The 22401-nt window shown below is 41.2% G+C and overlaps 1 protein-coding gene across 5 annotated transcripts in view; it reads right to left on the bottom strand.

Moving 5' to 3' along the window:
• Positions 1-11696: 11696 nt before the first annotated feature.
• The window catches only part of stil (STIL centriolar assembly protein), a 76180-nt gene continuing 65475 nt past the window's right edge, over positions 11697-22401 (bottom strand). For 4 of the 5 annotated variants that reach the window (XM_062452326.1, XM_062452330.1, XM_062452327.1 and 1 more), the window contains 3 exons: positions 16999-17155; positions 16470-16765; positions 11697-13212 (listed from right to left, as the gene is read on the bottom strand). In XM_062452326.1, coding sequence (XP_062308310.1) covers positions 12552-13212; positions 16470-16765; positions 16999-17155 — 1114 coding nt within the window. In that variant the 3' untranslated portion in view covers positions 11697-12551. The remainder of the gene's footprint in view (positions 13213-16469; positions 16766-16998; positions 17156-22401) is intronic. The other variant, XM_062452329.1, reaches the window with a different exon arrangement.

Genomic DNA, 22401 nt, shown 5'->3' with positions numbered 1-22401 from the left:
GCCTCATGAAAAATGAGGACCCATACAATGCTAATTTGGATAAAACCTTCAACATTCTGAAAGGGGTGTTTTTATGTAAATGTCCACATTGCCTCAATATGTTTGCGTGACTAAATCAACTGTAATTTTGAATGACACCCCCCTGAAGTACCCTGCAAAGTTTCACCTTGATATGTGAAAATATGACTGAATTACAGCTGTTTGAGCTTGGACCAAATCTGACAATGCTTGCCATAGGAGAAACTTCTTATTTTATTATCCAGTTACTGAACATGGCAAAGTCCAGATCTGGGAATGGCTCAATTGGATGAGATGTTGTGCTGGTAAACGAAGGGTTGTAGGTTCAAAACCCTTTACGAAATGTATGTATCTTTATTGTGGACAACTTTTTCTAACCCAATCTCAACGAACAGCCAAACGCAGCAAGAGGACTGACATTGTTTAAAAAAAATACCACAGTAACTTGCTCACTTCTTATGCTTCTAATCTCGCAGAATTCCATCAAAACAGTCATTTGCGCGTCTGAAACCGGAAGTTTTCAAGGGCCCAACTTAACAAATGAAAATTCTAGAATGTTCATCAAAAAACCTCTATAGGCATTCTATACAAATTCCAAGTTTTACACATTGCCGGTAACATTTAGCCTACAATATTTCTATATCACAGTAGCCTAGGCTAAGTCAAAGTCTGTAGCTATCTAATAGGCTATACATTGTGAATTTGGTGTCTATGTTGCAATTGAGTCATGACGTTGTGTTTGAAGAAGGAGACAGTCTACGAATTAAGAAGATAATTATTGGAGTAAAGGATCTTTTCTTATCTTTGAAAATTTACATCAACGGCCTAGTTTGTGTTTTTGTACAACACCGCAAACCTCATGTCCTCAACAGTGACGCATTACCTTTTTCAACCCTAAACCTAAACCTAACTCGGGGGTAGGCAACCCTGGTCCTCGAGAGCCGCTGTCCTGCATGTTTTAGATGTTTCCCTGCTCCAGCACACCTGGTTCAAATGAATGGGTTGTTATCAAGCTCTGTGGAAGCCGGGTAACGACCATTCATTTGAATCAGGTGTGCTGGAGCAGGGAAACATCTAAAACATGCAGGACAGCGGCTCTCGAGGACCAGGGTTACCTACACCTGCCCTAATCCATTGGTGATACAAAAACTGAACGGGCAAGTAAGATTAGTAGGATGACACAGTGCTGATGTGCGAAGGGTTGTGGGTTCTAATCCAGTCAGAAGTATATATATTATTTTTTCTGACAGAAATTACGGTTTCAATTCTTCTGGTTAATCCCAGTGTAACTATCTATTATGTCAATTTTACAACATTTCGCAATTTTTTAGGGAGGAATCCGCCATTGCTGCTTGCAGCTATATTTGCAATTACAATTGGATTATAGGAGGAAAAGGTCAGAGGAAATTTTGTTTGATCATGAGTGAAATGGGTGGAAAATGGTGAAAAGAATACAAAACCTCTCTTTAATCTGGAAAAAGAGAATTGTGAACTCTAAGCAGTATGCAAATTATTTATTTTTATTTTACCAAGAGAGTCCCATTGAGATTAAACATCTCTTTTTCAAGGGAGACAAAGGAGCCAAGACAGGCAGCAACATAAAAATACAGTTATAGACAAATGAACACAGAATGAGAAAAAAAAAAAAAAGTCAGTTATGTGACCTACGTAATTTAAAAACATTGACATTTTTGGGAACCTGCCTCTATTTCTTTCATTTAAGATTTAAAAGCAGTAAGTGGTATCAGTTCTTTGAGCTTTAAATCATTCTGCAACAAGTTCCATGATAAGGGTGCCCAATACATAAAAGCCCTTTTTCCCATTCTCGTTCTGGCATTTGAGACAGCGAGCATGTCCTAAGATCACAAGGAGTATTGTCCAGCACTTTTCTGCATGATAAAAACACAGGTAGTTTGGGCGCAGACCAAGGATTGCCTTATAAATGAAGGTGTACCAATGACAAAGCCTACGGGTGGCCAAAGCAGGCCATCCTACCTGAGAGTATAAGTCACAGTGGTGAGTCAGAGCTTTACAGTTTGTAATAAAACGCAGTGAAGCATGGTAAACTGTGTCCACCATATGAAGACAATTTGCAGAGGCATGCATATATAAAAGATCACCATAGTCCAACACAGGTAAAAAAAAGTAGCAGCAACTAATCGCTTTTTTTACATTAAATGAAAAGCACAGCTTATTTCGAAAATAAAAACCCAGTTTTAACCTAAACTTTTTCACCAGGTACTGCACATGTGGCTGAAAAGTGAGGGAGTCATCAATCAAAATACCCAGATATTTATAAGAGTTAACAACCTCTATTTTATTTCCTTCAAGAGTGACCACCGAGGGGATATTCTGTGGCCTACTGCGAGTCTTTGAAAACAACATAAGTTTTGTCTTATCTGTATTCAGAACAAGTTTCAGTTGAAAAAGGGTATTTTGAACAACAGCATTTTGCAAGAGATCAATTGCCTGCACAAGAGTTGACGCACAGCAATATATCTATCACAGTGTCATCAGCATAGAAATGAAAATTAGCGTCCAACACATTTTGGCCCAGATGCTTTATATAAATAGTAGTGGTGGGCATAGATTAATTTTTTTAATCTAGATTAATCTCACTGTAATATTGGCGTTAATCTAGATTAATCTAGATTAAAATGGCTCATTTGAATTCCGCCGAAGGCATTCAGAATGTGTGCTACCCAAATAATGACTAAAAGTAAGTCTTTGAGAATGGGTTTCTCAAGCCAGGTGGCGCATTAGACCAGGAGCTCATCTCCTGTTTCCAAAATGCATCACAAACTGCTTGAGAAAGCTGTTCTACTATGATAATTGGTGATGAAAATAAATTATGTTCAATAAGATGTACTTGTGTTTATTAACTGTTTATTGACGGGCTTGCCTCGGTTGCACTCAAACATCGTAGTTTGACGACGACTCTTCCCCTGCGCTACATCAGTGCTTGGCCCGGCATCTTCCGCATTAGCTAAGGGATGCTTTGCGTTTAGGTGGTATTTGAGACTGGAAGAACTTGAGACTGGAAGAACTTTCCCTGAAGCAAACCAGGCAGCTTCAGAGCTGCATCCATGTTAGCACGTCACGTTTGATGTGATAATTTCATACACAAGGCATACACACAGGTTCGAAGACTCGTTCTCGCCCCCTACAGTGCAATTCGGCTAGGTATACATCTGCGCTAAAATATCAAGGTGAAAGTCATCATAGCTTGCGTAGTATAGACCCAGCTCCCAACCCAACTTTGAGAATAGATTAACGACAATATTCTTTTCATCGCCCGATAAGAGTCTCACGTTAACGCAGCGCGTATAACGGCCCACCACTAATAAATAGTCAATAAAAGTGGACCTAATACAGAGCCTTGTGGCACACCTTTGCAGACGGTTGCAATATCAGAGCATATGCCATCATATCTAATGCACTGCGACCTGTTTTCAAGGTAGCTGTGAACCAAGCTGCCGCTTGCTCCGAGAGCCCTGAGTTGAGGAGCCTTAGCCTTAAAAGGGTAATTGACTGGGTTTTTGGGGTATTTCACACTGTTCCCTAAGGTCTCCGAATAGGGTATGTAACATTGGTTGGGCTGAAAATGGCCCGGGTGCTGTTCTATGACCGCTGATGCTTCCTGTGAATTTGTCCAGGGAAAAAACGCTAGGTTTTCTCCTTTTATAGTATGCTCATGAATATATAGATGAGCTGCGCGCTGATCGGTTGGTTTACAACGAGTGAAGCTGCGGAGCAAAGACGCAACATTGCCAACAGCACTCACTGAAACTAGAACGTGGAGACTTGAAATAAAAACGTACAAATAAATCTATTGTGTCTACACAACACTGTTTTCAACAGATTGACTAGATAACATTTGAAATGATTACGTTAGTTGTTTCCACTTCTGTTGTCGAAGCAAACAGGATCGACTTCGGTGGGTAACGTTAGCACTACAGCTTAGCAAACAAACTATCGCGATTCAACTCAGCTTCAATTAAGCTCTAGCTGAAAAATAGATCTGGACAAACATGCATCTTGAATTGTAGATTTACATGACAACATGGGTTATTTTTTTGAATGAAACACAGTCAGGAACATGAAATAACGTTAGCCCCATTGCCAATAAACTAAATCATCAAGCATTCTACCGATGCTAGATACAGGCAGGATATGTTAGCATTGCTAATAACTGTTAGCGACAACATCATACTACAGCTTGCGGTTGTGATGAACATAAGGTCGGAACAGCATCTCTTTTCAGCAACAGCTTCATAGCAAATCCTGCTTTACATTGTCCCAGGTTTTCAAAACTGTCCTCTGTGAAATGGTTCGAGCAAATGTGTAATTGAGGGTCGAACTGCACAGGGATCTTCTCATAGACAAACATCACCGCCCGTCGAGTATTTGGTTCCTTAGGAAGACTCTGAAAAGTGTCAGCATTCCCTGTAGAGCCTGGAACACTGCATTTACCACCGTAGTCCATTTTCAATATGCTAGAAAAACGTTCTTCTTTGTAATTCTGTGGAAGTACACAGAGCAGCGCGCAGCAAATTTTGGGGCTTGACCAAGGTACAGACCAGAGCCAAAAAATGTGGCTTCAGTTCGGTGGCTTTTCAAAACCTACCGTTTTACAGCTAAAATCTTTTATTGTGAGATTTGCATAGGAAATAGGTGACTTTGAGGTTCACTGTATGTCCATTTTACCCACTGAACTGTCGTTATTCAACTGTGACAAGGTAAATTCGGTTCTGCAATCAATGACCCCTTTAAAACATCATGGTCAACTGTGTCAAATGCTTTAGACAGGTCAATAAACAGTGACGCACAATGTTGCTTCTTGTCAAGAGCAACAGAAATGTCATTTACCACTTTCAGAGCAGCTGTAGTAGTGCTATGTTTTTTCCTAAAGCCTGACTGATTGGTTGATAAAATGTCATTGGTGTATAAGAACTCCTTAAGTTGTTTGCTCACAAGAGCTTCAATAATCTTTGCAAGCACAGATAAATTATATATTGGCCTATAGTTATTTAAAATAGCTGGGTCACCACCTTTAAGCAATGGGAGAACAAAGGCAGATTTCCATTTACTTGGCATTTCCTTATTTTTCATTGTCAGATTAAAAAGATATGCAAGAGGCTCTGCAACAAAAACAGCAGCCAGTTTAAAAAAATAAAGGTCTATACAGTCAGGCCCTGAAGGTTTCCTGTGATCTAAGCTTTTTAGGGCTTTATGAACTTCTTGCACAGAAAAAGGGATACAATTAAAAGGCTGACCAGTATAAGTATATAACCCTGTACTGGAACACCAAGAGTCAAACAGCAACACCAAGAGTCAAACAGAGAGCCAGGAGATATGACGTGTTAGTTAAAACAATTAAATATCTCAATTTTTTCATGAACAGCGACAGAACCCTTCATAATAAAAGCAGGTAAAGCTTGTGAGTTCTTGCTCAAAGAGAGGGATTTTAAAGTTTTCCAAAATCTCCTTGGATCATTTAAACTTTCAGCAGTAACAGACAAGTAATATTCAGATTTTGCTTTCTTGATAAGAGGAGCATTTGTTTCTTAATTGCCTAAACACAAGCCAGTCAGTGGCAGAACCTGTTGTTCTTGCCTTAGCCCAAGCCAGGTTTCGCTCATGAATACTGTCTGCTAGATCAGAGGAGAACCAGGGATTATCACGTCCCTGTATTCTTTATCTCCTGAAAGTGGCGTGTATATTTATGAATTGGGTAAAACTCTCATTAAAAAAGACCAGGCTGTCTCCACATCATGGATCAGCTCTATCCTCCTCCAATTAAAATTAAACAAATCATGATAAAACCCTTGTTCATTAAAATGTTTGAGATTCCTCTTATAAATGATACGCAGTTTTAATTTAGGGACCTTAGTGTTTCTGTTTGCAGCAACAACACAATGATCACTTAGGTCATTGCAGAAAACACCTACAGCTGAGAATTTATGAGGAACATTAGTTAGAATCAAGTCAATCAATGTGGGCTTCTCAGAGCACTTAAGATTTGGACGAGTGGGTGAATTAATTAACTGGGTAAGATTTACAGAATTCACATAACAGGCAACTCCGCCACCTTTCTTTGTCCTCAGCTCGATAAACATTGTAACCATCCATGTTAATGTAATCATCGTTAACAGATTTTGTCAGTCAAGTTTCGGATATGACAATGATGTCCGCATCTATTGATTTGACCCATATTATAATTATATCAATTTTCGGTAACAAGCTTCGCACATTTAAATGAATAATATGTAGACCAGGCAAAGATATAAAATCAGCTGGCGTCTGAATACACTGCAGCTCAGGGCCAGGGTTTGGCTGCACATTACCAGATATAAGCAATAATAAAACAATCAATCACGATCAACCATATCTGTTTAGAAACATGATATGGCAATTCCTTTGTCAAATCATATCAGAAGTCCGAACAATTCCTCTCACAGTACGCAAAGTAGTTATTTAAAGCCAGAAGGCTCCGCACATCCTCCTTGAAAAGTTTATGTCCTGTGTCAACTGCTTCGGGGTTTGCACGGATTGTACTACAGCCATGACGCATGTACCTCCATTAGCAATGTCCTATGGGCAGTACACATTGTTAGATGTACTCACCCAGGTCCGATCGCCCGCTCCCAAATCCCACACAAACAACACCACGAGAAACGCCATTGTCTCTCTCCAGGGAGAGAAAGTGCATGTGCGCACCCGCAGCAAGCCGCAGGCAGAGAAGCTGGGGCGGTAAGAGGTGAGGAGGAGATGCGGTGGTGTGGTCAAGTGCAAACACCAGGTAGATGACGATGCAGTAAGCCTTCGAGACCGATAAAGAGAAATATTTTCCGAGGATTGGAGCAATGTAAGTATGTAAGTCAGTCACAACCCAAATGGATTCCTTTCTGGATAAAGTGGCCAATAGCGCGCACATTTTTTTCATGATGATTTCAAGAGTTTATGTGATCAAGCAATAGGGTTAGATGAGATTATGAGTCAATAAGAAAATCTGAAAGATAATCGTTCACCTGGGAATGACGGCCTAACTAAGGAATTTTACAAGGCTTTCTGTGATAAGTTACGTCCTTTCCTGGAGAGCACATTTAGAGGATCTATTGAGAGAAAAAAAACAATTGCCAGCATCATTGAGGCAAGGGGTTATCACTTCAATTCATATTGAACACCTATATGTCTGCTAAACATCAATGCAAAATTATTCGCACTGATATTTGCAATAAGATTTAAACACAGGTTAAGCTCCATCATAGATAAAGAGCAATCTGGTTTTATGCATGTGCGACATAAGCAATAGTATAGGGTTAGTACTAGATATGATACACTATAGCTACCTGATAGCCAACAAAAGTTTCATTTTCTTTAATGACTTTTACAAAGCATTTGACACTATTGAGCATTTGTTTATATTTAAGCAATACAATATAAAGAATTTATTGCAGACCTGCAAGGTCCAAATGTCTGGTACACCCAAGAGGGCTTGAAATTAACTTGTTTAATTGCTGGCACTGGTGAACTTAAAAAAGTTAGGGGCAACAGCAAAAAAAAATTGAGCACCCACCGAATATTAAGGAGCAACTAAAATCTTCGTTATGTACAGGGCTCTCAAGTTTTATCAAAAGTTTGGTGTGAGATTACCATACCTTAACATACCAGATCACCATCTCATGTTTTAAACTGTTTAGGAAGCCTGAGCATGGCATCTAAAAATGGGTTGATACTCGTTATGTTCCTCTCCAAGGAAGTCTTTAGTAAAATTTGGTTTGATTGGTTTAACCTAAATTAGGCCAGTCTTCCTGATGAGGGGGTGGGGAGTCTTTTTGGTGGCGGGGAGGGGGGTAGCAGTTCGTGAGTGAGTGTGTGGGGGTGATGGTGTCCTTTTTGGGGGCCCAGTCAGAGGGGTCCCAGGTGATGCAGCAAGTGTGGATGATGGGGTTGGGTGGGAACCGGTTTGACTGGAACCCTGTGACGATAATAGGGGAGAGAATGCAGAGGGGAGGAAAGGAAGGGTGTAGGTAGGGGTACTGGGAGGGTGTGTGAAGGTATATACAATATGGAATTGTAAAACCAACAATGAGCAATAGTGCACCAAGGCGATAAGTCATAACACTAATGAGACATAAAACCAATCTGTTAACAATTTTGTTACATCTTGAACAATAAGAGAAGACAAACAATAAAATAATATAGAAGCCTTCTACCTAGTATTTTAACAAGACTGCCTTTGCACTGGATTCTGTATGTCAACTAAAATAACTTTGGGAGCTGACGTAGTCTACTTAAGTCTAAGAAATGTCCAACTGACCCTCCTTCTGGCAGTGGACTCCCCCTCATGCGCTTCATGTAAAGACAGCAGCTGCTTTGCACAGTTCTTTTCTTGACGGTGTCATGGTTGAAAAACGTTTTGGCACACAGTTGCCTTTGTAAGCACAGGTTCTGTGACTGGGAAAAGAGAGCGCTCCTGCTGATGGACCTGATCAACTTTGTTGATGGGGCACCAGTTCCAGAGGTTCTTGAGGTCCCCCTTCTTCGGTATTTATACATTCACACTAATTAGTGTGCAGCTGCTGTCTTTGCGTCTAGTTTTATGACCCCCAAGAACCCATTAATTAGTGTGAATGTACTCTGCCGCATAGACTCACCTAGCCTCCTTTCCCCGTAGACTGAGCCAGATCGCCCTTCCGGAGTTCCCAGTAAGCCTGATAGAATTCCGCCGGGATCCCGTCTGGTCCCAGGACCTTCTGGGTGTTCATGGAGTGCACGGCCCAGTTGAGCTCCTCCAGGCCCAGCTCTGGTTCCTCGCCCTTGCCTCCCTCGTCGATGTTCTCCAGACGAGAGCCCCGTCAGCCGGCTTGATGTCAAACACTCTCCTGATGTTGTCAGTGTTCGTGACGGTCTGGTCGCTTGTGTTGTAGCGGGACAGGATGCCTTGTTGTTTTGACTGCGTCTCTTCCTTGGTCTCTGAAAGCCCCCGGGTGGGGAACACTGTCGCCCCACAGCAAGAAGGTCCTCGGTTTGATTCCCGCTTGAGGCCCATTGCACCCAGCTGCAAACAGGCTGCAGGGAGACCACCTTGCATGCTCCTGAGCATCAATGGGCCACCTCTGGGAGAGTTTCCTTACGATAGAGCCTTAGAGCTCTTCTTCGACCACTAAACACCACCATATAAATAGGTCTAGCAAAGAAATATGTTTAAAAAGTATGTTTTGCAGTCAAGTGTAATCTTTTCTCAACAATTCTCTATCCCCCCCCCCCCCCCATTCATATGGGATGAATATCATGCCAGGACTCAAAAGTTTCTTAAGTTCATTAAATATTTCTAATCCGAAATAAAAAGTTTCTAAAGTTTCGCTGTCTGTCAATACCACCTAACCCAGTAAGTATAACATGTAATTGGACTGTACTTCAGCATATATCCTATTGGTCAAAACTAAATGCCCCTTCCCCGTAGGATTACGACTTGTTTTTTCCGGTTACAAACTGTGTTTTACAGACTAAGCTCTGAGAGCTACAAGAGAACACTGCCAGGAATCATGATTCACAAGCTCGTAACTGTATGGGCAAATCTTTGAACTAAGCTCTTTAAAGAATACGAGTGGAAATGTAATTTAATGTATTAAATTTGGCCTGCCGAAAATCCAATTTCAACTTTGCAAAACCTTTTTACGAACATAGTTTTCATATCACAATTTACAAAGTTTCAAACCTGCCAACAACAAAAAGACGAGAGAACAGTGCCATTTTTGAAACTCAAAAAAATATTCTGTCTTTTGAAAATGTATTTCGATCTTATAAAACTTTATTCAGTATTTTTAAACAATATTTTTTAGACCCCAAAAGCTTTCAAAACGTTTTGGGGGTTTCAGAGCTTTTTACGACCTTTTGTGTTTTGCCGTGGAGGATCGATATGATCCATGTTCTACCTCTCGGTCTGCTTAAGAATAGGGAGCCCCCGCAATTATCTTGACTTCTTGAATCTGACTTGAATTAGTCAGATTGCGTGAACTATAATTGGCGTTTATGGAACCGCTTTAGCCCCGACTGACTTGTTAGGTTAATTCTAGTCAGGTTTTGGAATTTAATCCCAGTTTTTTTGAGCGGTCTTTATGGAACAGGCCCCTGATGTACCCAGACAGTCTTTAGCCCCATTCTATCAAGGACCAACATGTGATTATACACGTGTAAACAAGCTTTGGCAATCAGCATAATGACAGTTTTTAGATAATACAAGCTACATAATTCATACACACAAAAAGGCAATCCAAGATGGCGCCGCTGATGGCAGCCTCGGCCTGTCGGTGCGCTGTTTTGTCTGTTAATTCAGTATTCTTCCAGGATTCCCTGAGCTCTCTAACAAGAAACTTTTTTTGCACCAACCATGTTGCACTCTTTATCTTATTTTATATTTTTATATACCAAAAATAACATTGTATCGAATTATTTAGATATTGTTGTTCATTTTCTACTTTTTGTATTTAAAACTACATGTTTACCGTATGCACCTTCCTGCCATTGTAAATTCCTTGTTTGTGCAAACTTACTTGGCAAATACAGCTGTTTCTGATACAATGATAAGGCACACAATGTTTCTCCCCTTTAGTAAGTCTGGTAATACAAGGACACGGTGGTTTGTCTGAGCACGGTAAAACACAGAACTGTTTCAACAGGATAGAGGTAAAACAATCTTAACCCTTGTGTTCTCCTCGGGTCGTTCTGACCCATCAGTCATTGTGACCCACCGTCGTATTGCGACAACTTTACCGCATACAAAAACAAAGTGAAGCATTTTCTTTTAACCGTCGGGCTGTCTCAGACCCCCCACATTGCGAAGGTTAAAAGAAAAGTATTTTTATTTGGTTTTGTATTGGGTAAAATTGGGTAAACACAATGATGGTTCGTTATGAACCTTTGGGTCATGTGACCCGAAGGCAGCACGAGGGTTAACACATTTTAGAATCAAATAAAGTATAAGCATAATATAGTAATAATTTGTTAGAATCTTTAATCTTTGTTAATTGATCAGTGGTTAATGACAGACCTCTTCCCATGGAATCTCAGAGAATTTCTATTGATTGGCAGGGCTGCCCAATCTCTCCCTTTTTGCTTTTACTACTACATGTACAAAAGTACATGTTAACACAACCAAAATGTATATTCGTTTTTCACAATTGCTAAAACACTAAACCATATTCTCTGAACAAAATGATCAGTGGCCTAAACCCATTTGTCACTCTTGGCAAAACTCTAAACGCATTCTCACTCACTAAAATCATTTTGCACATTTACCACTGTCTAAACTGCCATGCTTCAACTCGTAGCGCTGACTTGGAACTCAGAATATCTGTGTTTCAACTTCCATTTGCACATTATCTCTACCCTTGATGGGTTAGGGATATTTTTAGTCTATGGCCTGCACCTCTCTGTGACACTGACCATTTCTGGATAAGGGGATCCCTAACTCAATTGCTCCTTGCAAGGTTTCTTCAATTTCTTTCTCAGTGAGATTTCCTGGGAGTTTTAGGGGGTTTAGGTTTGTTTAGGTACAGTTCCATGGGCCTATGTGAAGCCCTCTGTGACATTGTTTGTAAAAAGGGCTATAATTATTTTATTGGATTTGATTAAGACTCACACCAAACCTCCAGACAGGTGCACAGCATGACTAATCTTAGAATGTACTTTTAATAGGAAAACAAGTAAAATCAGCATTTGATATAAAATGTAAGGACATTGAAACAAATACAAAACACAGAAATTACAACTAAAAAGCATAACCTTGTACCTAAACAAATAATGTGACTAGTAGATCTGATGACGCCCATTCCAGATCAAGAAATCAAATATGCAAAAAATACAAGACAGCAAAGGCAAACTAGGCTTGCAAAGAATGTGAAATTGTCCATGTAACTTTTTAATACTTTAATTTTCACCTGGTAAAGACAAAACAATAGAGAATTGGGAATAATGTAGATTAGAGAGAATGGAGTCTGGAAAAGCATGGTACCAGAAAGTCTTTTGACATGGAGATGTGATTTATCGAGGGACTAAAGCATCCAATGCTAATTGTAAATTATTGAGTTAGCTTGTTGCTCTTTTATTTAATTTTTAAATTTTTGTATTACTGATACTAAAGGTCAATAAATGACTCAATGAACCAAATGAAAATAAATACTAAAACTATTCAATTAAACCCTAGCAACTAAGGACATTTTGCCAAGGATAGTCCCGGTCATAGGCATGGTATCAAACATTTCTCAAAAAAGTATAGATTATACAGAAATACAACTAATTGGACATTCCTAATAATTTTACCGTTCAATATGGAATTGTAAAACCAAAAATGAGCAATAGTGCACCAAGGCGATAAGTCATAAAACTAATGAGACATAAAACCAATCTGTTAACAATTTTGTTACATCTTGAACAATAAGAGAAGACAAACAATAAAATAATTTAGAAGCCTTCCATCTAGTATTTTAACTGGATAGACTGCCTTTGCACTGGATTCTGCATGTCAACTAAAATAACTTTGGGAGCTGATGTAGTCTACTTAAGTCTAAGAAATTTCCAACTGACCCTCCTTCTGGCAGTGGACTCCCCTCATGTGCTTCACGTAAAGACAGCAGCTGCTTTGCAGAGTTCTTTTCTTGACTTGATTTGGTGTCATGGTTGAAAAACGTTTTGGGACACAGTTGCCTTTGTAAGCACAGGTTCTGTGACTGGGAAAAGAGAGCGCCTGAGGAGGGGGCTAGCTCATTTGAATAGTTTTTTTTCTGAACAAAACCTCTCTTTTGCTCCTGCTGATGGACCTGATCAACTTCGACAATGACAGTACCATCCATTTTCCCATACATCTCTTGGTTGCTGTTCCCTTCAATCAGTCCATACCTCTTCATGTATTTTTGGGTAGCCATGGACATGTTGCTAGGAGAGAACAGGCTTAGTCCCATAGAGCTAATATCAGCTGATGGCTGCCTTGAGAGCACAGTGACATTGGGGCGGAGCTTGGGCCTTGAGGACATCCTGGCAAGCTGAGAATCATTCAAGTACTTATAAGCAATGGCATTAGCTTCCAAGCTGAGGTCTCCACTGCCAGTGAGGCTACACATGTTGGCGTCCATGACCTTTGGAAGGGTCAGTCTGGGCAACACTGCTTCTGGACTGATGTAAGCCAAGGTGCTGACAACACAAAGAAAATTAAACAGACAAATTATTTAATAATGACTTCAGATTAAAATAAACTATACAAAAAACTAGAGAGGGTACAATTTCTGGGGAAACCTATTAACCTATCAAAAACCCTCCAAACCTACAGTCTAAAATATAGCTGCAAGCAGCAAAGAGGGGGCCAAACAGTTAAAACCTTTTAGAAATCCACAGAACAGGGTTCAGAGTTTAGCAAGTTTGGTGTGAATCCATCAAAGATTTGCTGAGATACAACCCAACTTCCTGTTTGGCGGCTCAGCAGCCAAATTTGATTGGCTGTACCGGACAAACTGTTTCGAAAATCTAAAAACCACGTGATCACTTTTGTGAGGCTTGGTCTGAAGATAATGTGCCAAATTTTGTGATAATTGGCCAAACTTTGTGAGTAGCGAAAGTTATTTTTTCATTAATTCAAAATGGCAGCCGCATCAATTCAGCTGGTATCACAAGTTAACTTATGTTAGACATGAGATCTCCCAAGATATCACGAGACAAAGGAATCACTAAAGTAAGACTAACAAATCAACAGTTATAGTTATGTAGCCAGCAGGCATGGAGACACCGCGGATGTAGCCAGCTATGTTTAATGCGATAACACCACCCTGGGCTGTATTTATTTTTTTGGCAGCTGTAACTAGCAATGCAAAATGACTTAACACTAGAAGCCATTTTCCCTACTTAGGGGTCAAATTTCCCCGTGAGTCTGCAGACAGAGACGTTGTTACTGACACAATGGTCGCTAGATGGCGCTTCTTGCACGGAGCTAAAGGCAAGGTAGGAAAATGAACTTTGGTTCGAGAGTTTGTTGTCTAGACCTTCAATAGGCAATTTTATTTTTTGGTCCGGACCAAGATATCCAGGAGAACCAAACTACACGTGTGAACACGAAAGTCATAAACCCCACCAACAATGAGTAGTAGCCTAATTAGAAATCATCATAGTTTTTGCACCATTTCGTGTTGATGTAAACACAAAAGCCACAGTCCAATTTATTGTTCAGGGAGCAAACATTTGAGAGCTGGATAAACTGGGGAGAGCAAGCAGAGATCGTAGCTTCTAGCTTAGAAGTTCTAAACGAATACACCTCTCATTTTTGCAATATATGGACCGTGCCCTGTCAATAAATAAAGAGCAATAAATGTTTTGCCAGGAAAACAACCTATCGGACCCTTGAATGTTTGAGACAATTTCAATAGGTCCTTCAATAGACTAGGGATTTGAACTGATTTCACTATTCGAATAGTATCCGAAATTATTTTCGAATATCCGGATAATCTATTTTTATTAATGCGGTTCCGTTATGAAATTAGCCTGACATGACGCAAAGCATACAGTAAACACATGAACCACCACACATTCTGGCAATAAGTGTGACTGTTAAGATATTAGATTAAATAAGGGTTAAATAAAGAAAACAAATGAAAGATCAATTTATTAACATGACGAAAAGACAATGAACTTGAAAAAACGCTGCGTCTTCAGATGTAGGCTCTTAAATTGGCGGAATAGCGCTTAGCCTATTATTATGTGAAAAAAAAGTTAAAAAAAATACATTGGATGAAATTAAACACATTGGGTGGCTATCCTCGATAAAAACGAAAGACACATGGAGAAATATTGCATATTAACTTGGATATTAACTTGGAACCGGAATCCTATAGGAACTTCTGCGCTCCTGCACCCGCCACAAGCACACACTTCCCACCCCACAGCAAGAGTTGACCGATGTTGAGTGACAGCAATGGGAACGAGTTCAGGACCAAACAGAAGATGGAATTCACTACAATAAAAGACTTGTGAAGCACAATGGCACCCTGGCACCGCTCATCAAACTGTATTAAGACAAACTAGAGTGAAACGCACAGAAGGCATGCCTCCCTTGTCTGAGAACAACACACAAGTTAAAAAACGATCCTCCAATTCTCTAGACTTGACAATACCATATGCTCCTAGGTTTTGGTGCTGTGAAATAGAATGGACGTAAAGCACAGAAGGATCAATAACTGAGTTTAGTCAGTCAAAATCTAGAGTTGCTGGACGGAGTCTGCTTGATGGGTTGATTTAATTCATTTGCAATGTTATTAAATATCTATTTCATTTTAACTTTACTTTGACCATTCTTGTTCTGATTTAACCCATAGTGTCAAATAACTGCAATTGGCATTGTCATACTTTGATTAATGTTAATACACTTCAGTTTAATAATAATATATATGTGAGAGAACAAAGGCTAATTGGGTGTGCACCCAATTAGCAGAATTTAACATGAACCCGAATTAATCGCGTATTGCATGATAGAAAAGATACTTTAGCACAGCGCAATACTTTTTGAGAGATATCAGTTCTCATTTACATCATTAATTTGTTGGAACCACATTAAATTATATGACATTAAAGATGATAAACAAAGTAAATATGAAAATACTAAAACATGTAAGCCTACTGTTATAAGCGATAAAACATCTAACGTGGTCACTACTATACATGACATTTTTCTGTTACATTTTGCCAGCCCTCTCTTCTGGATTTTGCAGGATTCGAGGTGTTCCCTGGTGTTTTGATTAAATCTTCAAATTTGGAGTAACCTTCGAGCAAGCTCTTGCTCTGTTTGGCTCGGTTGCGGAAAAAAACTGGGCGCTCTTTTTGGCCATGGTGAGCAGCCAATAGCAGCGTGGCTGATCAAGGTTTCTACAATCGATACATACCCCCTTTCAAACAAACGCATGAACACGCAATTATCCAACAATAAATGAAGAACATTACATGTTTTGCCAGGATAACTGGATCTAATTAGCCCATTGAATGTTTACGATGTCCCTGTGTGTTTATACTTTAAATGGGGACAAGAATGCGATCAGTCAGCCGACTATAAAAGGCAGACAAAGTCAGGCTACGCATTTATAGACCAACTTCAGTCTAAACCGCAACGTCTGACATCCCCTTTAGCCAATAAATTAGATTTTGCTGAATGGTTGAAGGGCAAAACAACAAACATTCTAATGAAATAATTACCAACTAATAACACGGAAATGAATGACAGATTGACAAAGGCACATTCATTTTCCAACATTGCCTTTGCTCCGTGCAAGAAGTGCCACCTAGCGATTATTACATGTCAGTATCAACGTCCCTGTCGGAAGACTCAGGAGTCATTTGACCGGCTCAGCACTTCTAGTGTTGAACAACCACATCACGCTACAATACATAATGAGAGAAAAATGAACACATACCTAGCAGTTTCTACAACAACACGTGTGGCTTTGTGTGCGTTGGCAGAATCCAGTTCCATATTGACCCCTAGCTGCTTCAGCTGTTGTAGTGTGGCACTGAACACATGGTCCATGTCTGTGTGCTCTGAGCTAGAAGCTGGCTTCCAGCCACCAGAGATGTAGTTTGAAGATGATTCACATGGAAAGCCTTCAGAGGACAGGCTGTGCCTTTCCAAGATAGAAGTACTTGAATGTTCTATTGCCTCCTTCTGGAGCTCTTCATTCACAGTGTCCTGGAGACGACTATTCACTTGGCCCTGGGATAGGAAAATTTAACAAAATATATATATAATATATATTTTTGCATAAAGAGACTCCAAACCAAAAGCGATTCCATACGAGGACACTTAAATATAGTAATGTATAAGTGATCAACTTCATGCTTTGGTTCAAATGGGTTTTAGTATTACAGCACAGTCATTAATTTAAACACTAACCAAATTACTGAAACAAACATGTAAATATTAACAAGAGCTGAGGGTAACCTTACCAATAGCTGCTGATAAAACATGTGCTCATCCTTCAATTTTCTAGTATCCTGTCTGACAGGGATCTCTCTCTCTGGGGACAAGGGCTGGCAGTACATGGAGGCACTCTCTCCCAACTTTGGGCTCTGGCAACAACTGCTTCCATGAACTACCCCATACCTGCAACAAACACACCAGCAAACATCTGGTAAAAATAAGTATAAAATAGTGCTGTCAGTTAAACGCTTTATTAACGGCGTTAACGCAAACCCATTTCAACGGCGTACATTTTTTTATCGTGAGATTGACGTTGTTTTTGGCATAGCAAACTTTGTAGTTTTTTTCACATGCTGTTGCAACAACTACTGACGTTAGAAAAACTACAACACCACACCGGATATAGCTAGACTGGAAATAAAACAACAGGCACGCCGCACACACTTGTTTGGGCTTGCAAGCCGGCTAAAGAGTAGTAGGCTAACGTTACGTTTTGAGTGGATGGCGAGAGCGAGACGCCGAAATGGATGCCAGTAAGATTTTGAATGGAAAGATTACTTTTTAAAAGTTGCCAAATGGCAACTTCCATTGACAAGACCAAAGTGATCTGTGTGTTTTGTTGTTGTGAACTGAGCTATCATCGCAGCACGTCCAGTTTGAAATACCACTTGATGGCCAAGCACACAGCTGATGCAAATTGCAGGCGATTGCAATGTTGTTTTCAATAAAAATAAAAAAAAACATTTGCACTAAGCAATCCGATCCATTTTCCATGTTGATAGGAGCATTAAAATGAGAAAAAATTATGGGACAAAAAGAAATCAAGGGACATTTAGAATAGATTAAAATGTGCAATTAATTGCGATTAATCGCGAGTTAACTATGACATTAATGCGATTAAATATTTTAATCGTTTGACAGCGCTAGTATAAAAGTTAAAAGCCGGGTCGGCTGTGGCTCAGGGGGTAGAGGGTCTTCTGTTAATAGCAAGGTTGGTGGTTCGATCTCCAACTTTTCCAGGCCATGTGCTGAAGTGTCCTTGAGGAACACACTGAACCCCAAGTTGCTCCTGATGGGAAAAGTTAGGGCAGCTATGGGCAGTTCTGCTGCCGTCGGTGTATGAGTGTGAATGAGTGAATAAGAGCCAAAAAATGTAAAGCGTGAGGCTTTATAAATGCAGTCTATTTACCATTTACCATGAATGTTGGCAAAAAACGTGCACGTTCTTGTCTTTTTTGAAAAAGTGTGAATGATGTGTGAAACATATTAGTTTTTTACCAAGTACAGCATGCATCACGAAATACCTTTTGTGAGTTAATCAGCCACAACAATTGATTGACGCACTATTTTCTCCTCCAATGTTCTGAAACATACAATAATCTACATAATTCATTGAGATGCCACGTCCCAGTGGCTCCAAGGACTACAGACCGGTGGCATTGACCTCCCACATTAATGAAGACCCTGGAGAGACTGGTGCTGGAACAGCTGCGGCACATGGTCAGTACAGGTGGAGGCCCCCCTCGTGTCCTGGATTGTTGACTACCTGACTGGAAGACCAGCAGAATGTAATGCATAAGATAAAGAATGTCAGACACGTTGCGGGTTAAGCTAGACTGCAGTTGGTCTATAGTAGGCCGACATATCAACATTTTATAGTCGGCTGGCAAGGTCGTGTTGTCCCCAGTCAAAAGTATACACAAACACACAGGGACATCATGAACATTCAATGGTCTACTTAGATCCAGTTATCCAGCCTGTTGATGCTTAGCCTATTCAATTTAACAACTTTCAGAATGACAAGACGCAGTGGATAATATGTCAAAAATAATATTAAACTGGTTGAGAATGTGTATTTTGGTTTTATGTAGGCTATTGTATTACTATAACATTGGGACTCCAGTTTCAAGTGTAGATGGCGGGTTACGTAAAGGCAGTAGCGCATGTAAAAAACGAAAGTTGCCTTTTAAATATTAAGTAGGTGGCCTATCTACTACAACTAGCCTGACATTATTTAGAATAGCCTACGTTTTGTTCCTTTTACATCTACGGACTAAATCGAATAAATAGGCTAATCTTGGGCACAGACTGCATTGTGCACAGAATTTCAAAGCAGAGATCGTAGCTTCTAGCTTAGAAGTTCCAAACATACACTTCTCTCATTTTTGCAATACTTGGACCATGCCCTGTCAATAAATAAAGAACAATAACTGTTTTGCCAAGATAACTAGATCTATCAGACCCTTGAATGTTTATGAGACTATTTCAATGTTTACGAGACTATTTAAATATGTACTTCTATAGACCTACTGATCGCAAACTAAGGTTTGAGTGTCCTCTAATTCGCCTTACATACGTAGATTGTCAAATTAAATTGTATTGGCTAATGATTCGTTTGACCCATTTGAATACATGCAAAAATGCTTTTATCTGCTTTACAAAACATACTATAAAACAACAAAACAAAACAACTATGTGTATCTAAAGGCTGGTTAAGCACTGTAGGGAGGAGAAGTTGTTTTTTTTGTCTCGTTCCAGTGATTGGCACACCTGGGTGATGGGTTATATGCGTTAGCATGTTATATGCATTTCCACTCACATGCTGAACAACGCCGACACGCAGTGCTCGTCTTATCCACCACTCTCTCGCCTGTACTACTGTAACTGAATGGGAAACCAACGTTTTCCCAAACTTGAGATCTTAGAGAGGGATAGAGGTCCTCTATCTCTCGTGGGTCGCCACCACTCGCCATACTCGTCTTTAGTGCTGCTAGCCATCTCTGACTCACGGCGGCGCCAATCAGAGCTTCAGAGCTAAAGCGGGGCAACAGATTAGGTGTTCCTAAAGAACACGAGTATCTAACAGTAGTTCCGCATTACATTAATTTGCACGTTTGCAAGTTTTATTTATTTTTATACCGTGTATTCTCCGTGTAATTTCATGCACCAAACCATGACGCCCGTACTGTTTTGGTTCAATACTGTAAGAGGACATATGCCTGCTACGCCCTCTACGGGGGGTGTGGCGGAGTACAGGCGTCGCCAGAGTGACCAGGTGGGGCGAATCATGCTAATGACTGTGTTTGTACCCTGAAGGTGCTGGCTGAGGCTAGAAGAAGGGAGGAAGAAGGACGGAGTAGGGGGAAGGAGGTCTCTCCAACGTTATGATGTGTTATGATGTGTTGAAGGAAGAACGCACATAAAAATACAGCATTTTCTTTATTTCGAGCCGCGTCTCTGGTTGTTTCTTTCTTATTACACTGTCACAGTGGAGCCGTATCATACAAACGCTCACATTGGTGGAGAATGCGGGCATGCTGACTAAATTCCCCGGAAAAGGACGAAGAACGGCGACCAACATGGATGAGGCAATCCTGAACCAGCTGGCACCGTCAAACAGACGCTTATTAGAGGCAATCCAACAGGATATGGCTAAAGAAAATCCAGAACCGCGGAGGACCCCCCCAAGCATAAACAACCTCATCCCCAGACTGTCCAGGGAGGATGACATCGAAGCGTACCTCATAGCGTTCGAGAGGACCGCTAGAAGGGAGGGATGGCCAGGCGACGAATGGGTAGGGCTGATCGCGCCTTTACTAACGGGACCAGCGCAGGCCGCCTATTATGACTTAAGTGAGGACGCCGATGTTCACTATCACTGCCTGAAAACTGAGATTTTAGCCCGGTATAACCTAACACCCCGGGCACGGGCACAAAGGTTCCACGCGTGGACCTATACAGGGGGTGAGTCTCCGCGAGGGCAACTCTACCAGTTGACACGGCTGGTTAACCTTTTAAGGAGTGAGTTCTAAATATTACCGACGCTTCCACCAGAGTGAGTTATTTTTCCAAAACGGAAACTAGCTAGTTTTAGTTAGCTTCCGTTACCTAGCATAATACTCGTAGCAATGCTACTACCTGCTAGTGTTACTTGTTAGCCTCCTAATTGTAAATTTTGAAGCCATACTATAGCGTTTTTCATATAGTTTTTGTCTATCGGAAAATAGTCGGTTGGAATGTTCCGAATCACACATGTGTGACGGTACTCTGTGGGGCCCGCTTTCGAACGATCACATATGTGTGACGCTACTCCTTAACGGGTTAAAGGCTGGTTGGGGCCGGCCCAATCAGTAGCCGCAGCGTTAGAGACGATTGCAATCGACAAATGTTTGAGGGAGCTACCAACGAGTTTGCTCAGAACGGTGAGTCAGAGCGACCCACAGTCCATGGACGCCCTTGTAAAGGTTATTGACTCATGTTGTGCCACTGAAGCTCTGGTGAAGGCAGGGAGGCGAGAGAGGCCAGCGACAGGAGAAGAGACAAACGAGAAGGAAGGCTAACATCAGAAAGAGAGAGAACAGGGACTGCACCTACCCCACGGCCCTTACAGTGTTTTCGGTGTCAGGCATTTGGACATATGGCTCGGAACTGCCCTATGATAGATGAGCCGATGCCAACAGAGGCCCGCACGCCGAGTCCCCCTCCCCCACAGGCCAGAACCCCGCAGATTCAAGGGACATGCAGGCATACAGAATTGGCACCAGCCCGGAAAACACCTGTGAAGATTGGGGGAATGGAAACATACGCGTTCTTGGATTCAGGCAGCATGGTTTCCCTTATCCAAAAGACTATGACACACGACGGGGCAGCGGTAGAGGGGGAGGTGGCTGTCTGTATATATGGGGACGCTCAAGTCTACCCAAGAAGTAAAGTAAGAATGATCACCCCTGTGGGACGAATCACTATGCATATGGGGTTCTCCACAAAATTAACGGTACCCGTCTTACTGGGACGGGATTGTCCCATCTTTGACAAGCTGTGGGCGAACGCAGAGAAACACGAGAAGGAGAATAAGAAAAAACGAAGAAACCGGTTGCACACGGGTCTGGCCCATAGCCCTACGAATCAACACAAACCAAGGGAAAAGAGAAAGAAACAAACAGGACGCTGTGAGGGGTTCTTAGGGGAAAAAGAGGAAGAGGAAACGGCTAGGGGACATGTTCGGAGGGTCATCCAACAGACGTCCAGCGACGAGACATTCAAGGGGTTTGAGAGTTCTGAGAAAGACGATGGAACTGACACGTCGGAGGAGAATCAGGAACGGAAGGAAAGAAATCGATTGCGGCAGGTCTTTGAGGAAACGACGCCTGACGAGCCATGGCCGGGTTTTGAGGCAGATCCAAATGAAGACAGTACAGGACCACCCCCTGGCCAGCCAAACAAGAGAGCAACGACCCTGTCAGAAGACCTGATGGGCCAGTTCGGCACAGCACAACAAAGAGATCCCGAACTTCTGCGGCTGATGGCAAAAGTGGCAGTTATAGACGGGGTGAGACTCCAGGACGAGGGTGAGTTGAAGTTCCCTTTTTTCCCCCATAAGAAACGGTCTGTTGTATTGGACACGCAAGAGCAGGGGAGTCGAACAGGAG

Source organism: Osmerus eperlanus, chromosome 26 (assembly GCF_963692335.1).
Source record: "Osmerus eperlanus chromosome 26, fOsmEpe2.1, whole genome shotgun sequence".
Classification (NCBI taxonomy): Eukaryota; Metazoa; Chordata; class Actinopteri; order Osmeriformes; family Osmeridae; genus Osmerus; species Osmerus eperlanus.
Note: the sequence above shows the minus strand (reverse complement) of the source record. Positions and strands in the feature narration are given on the sequence as shown.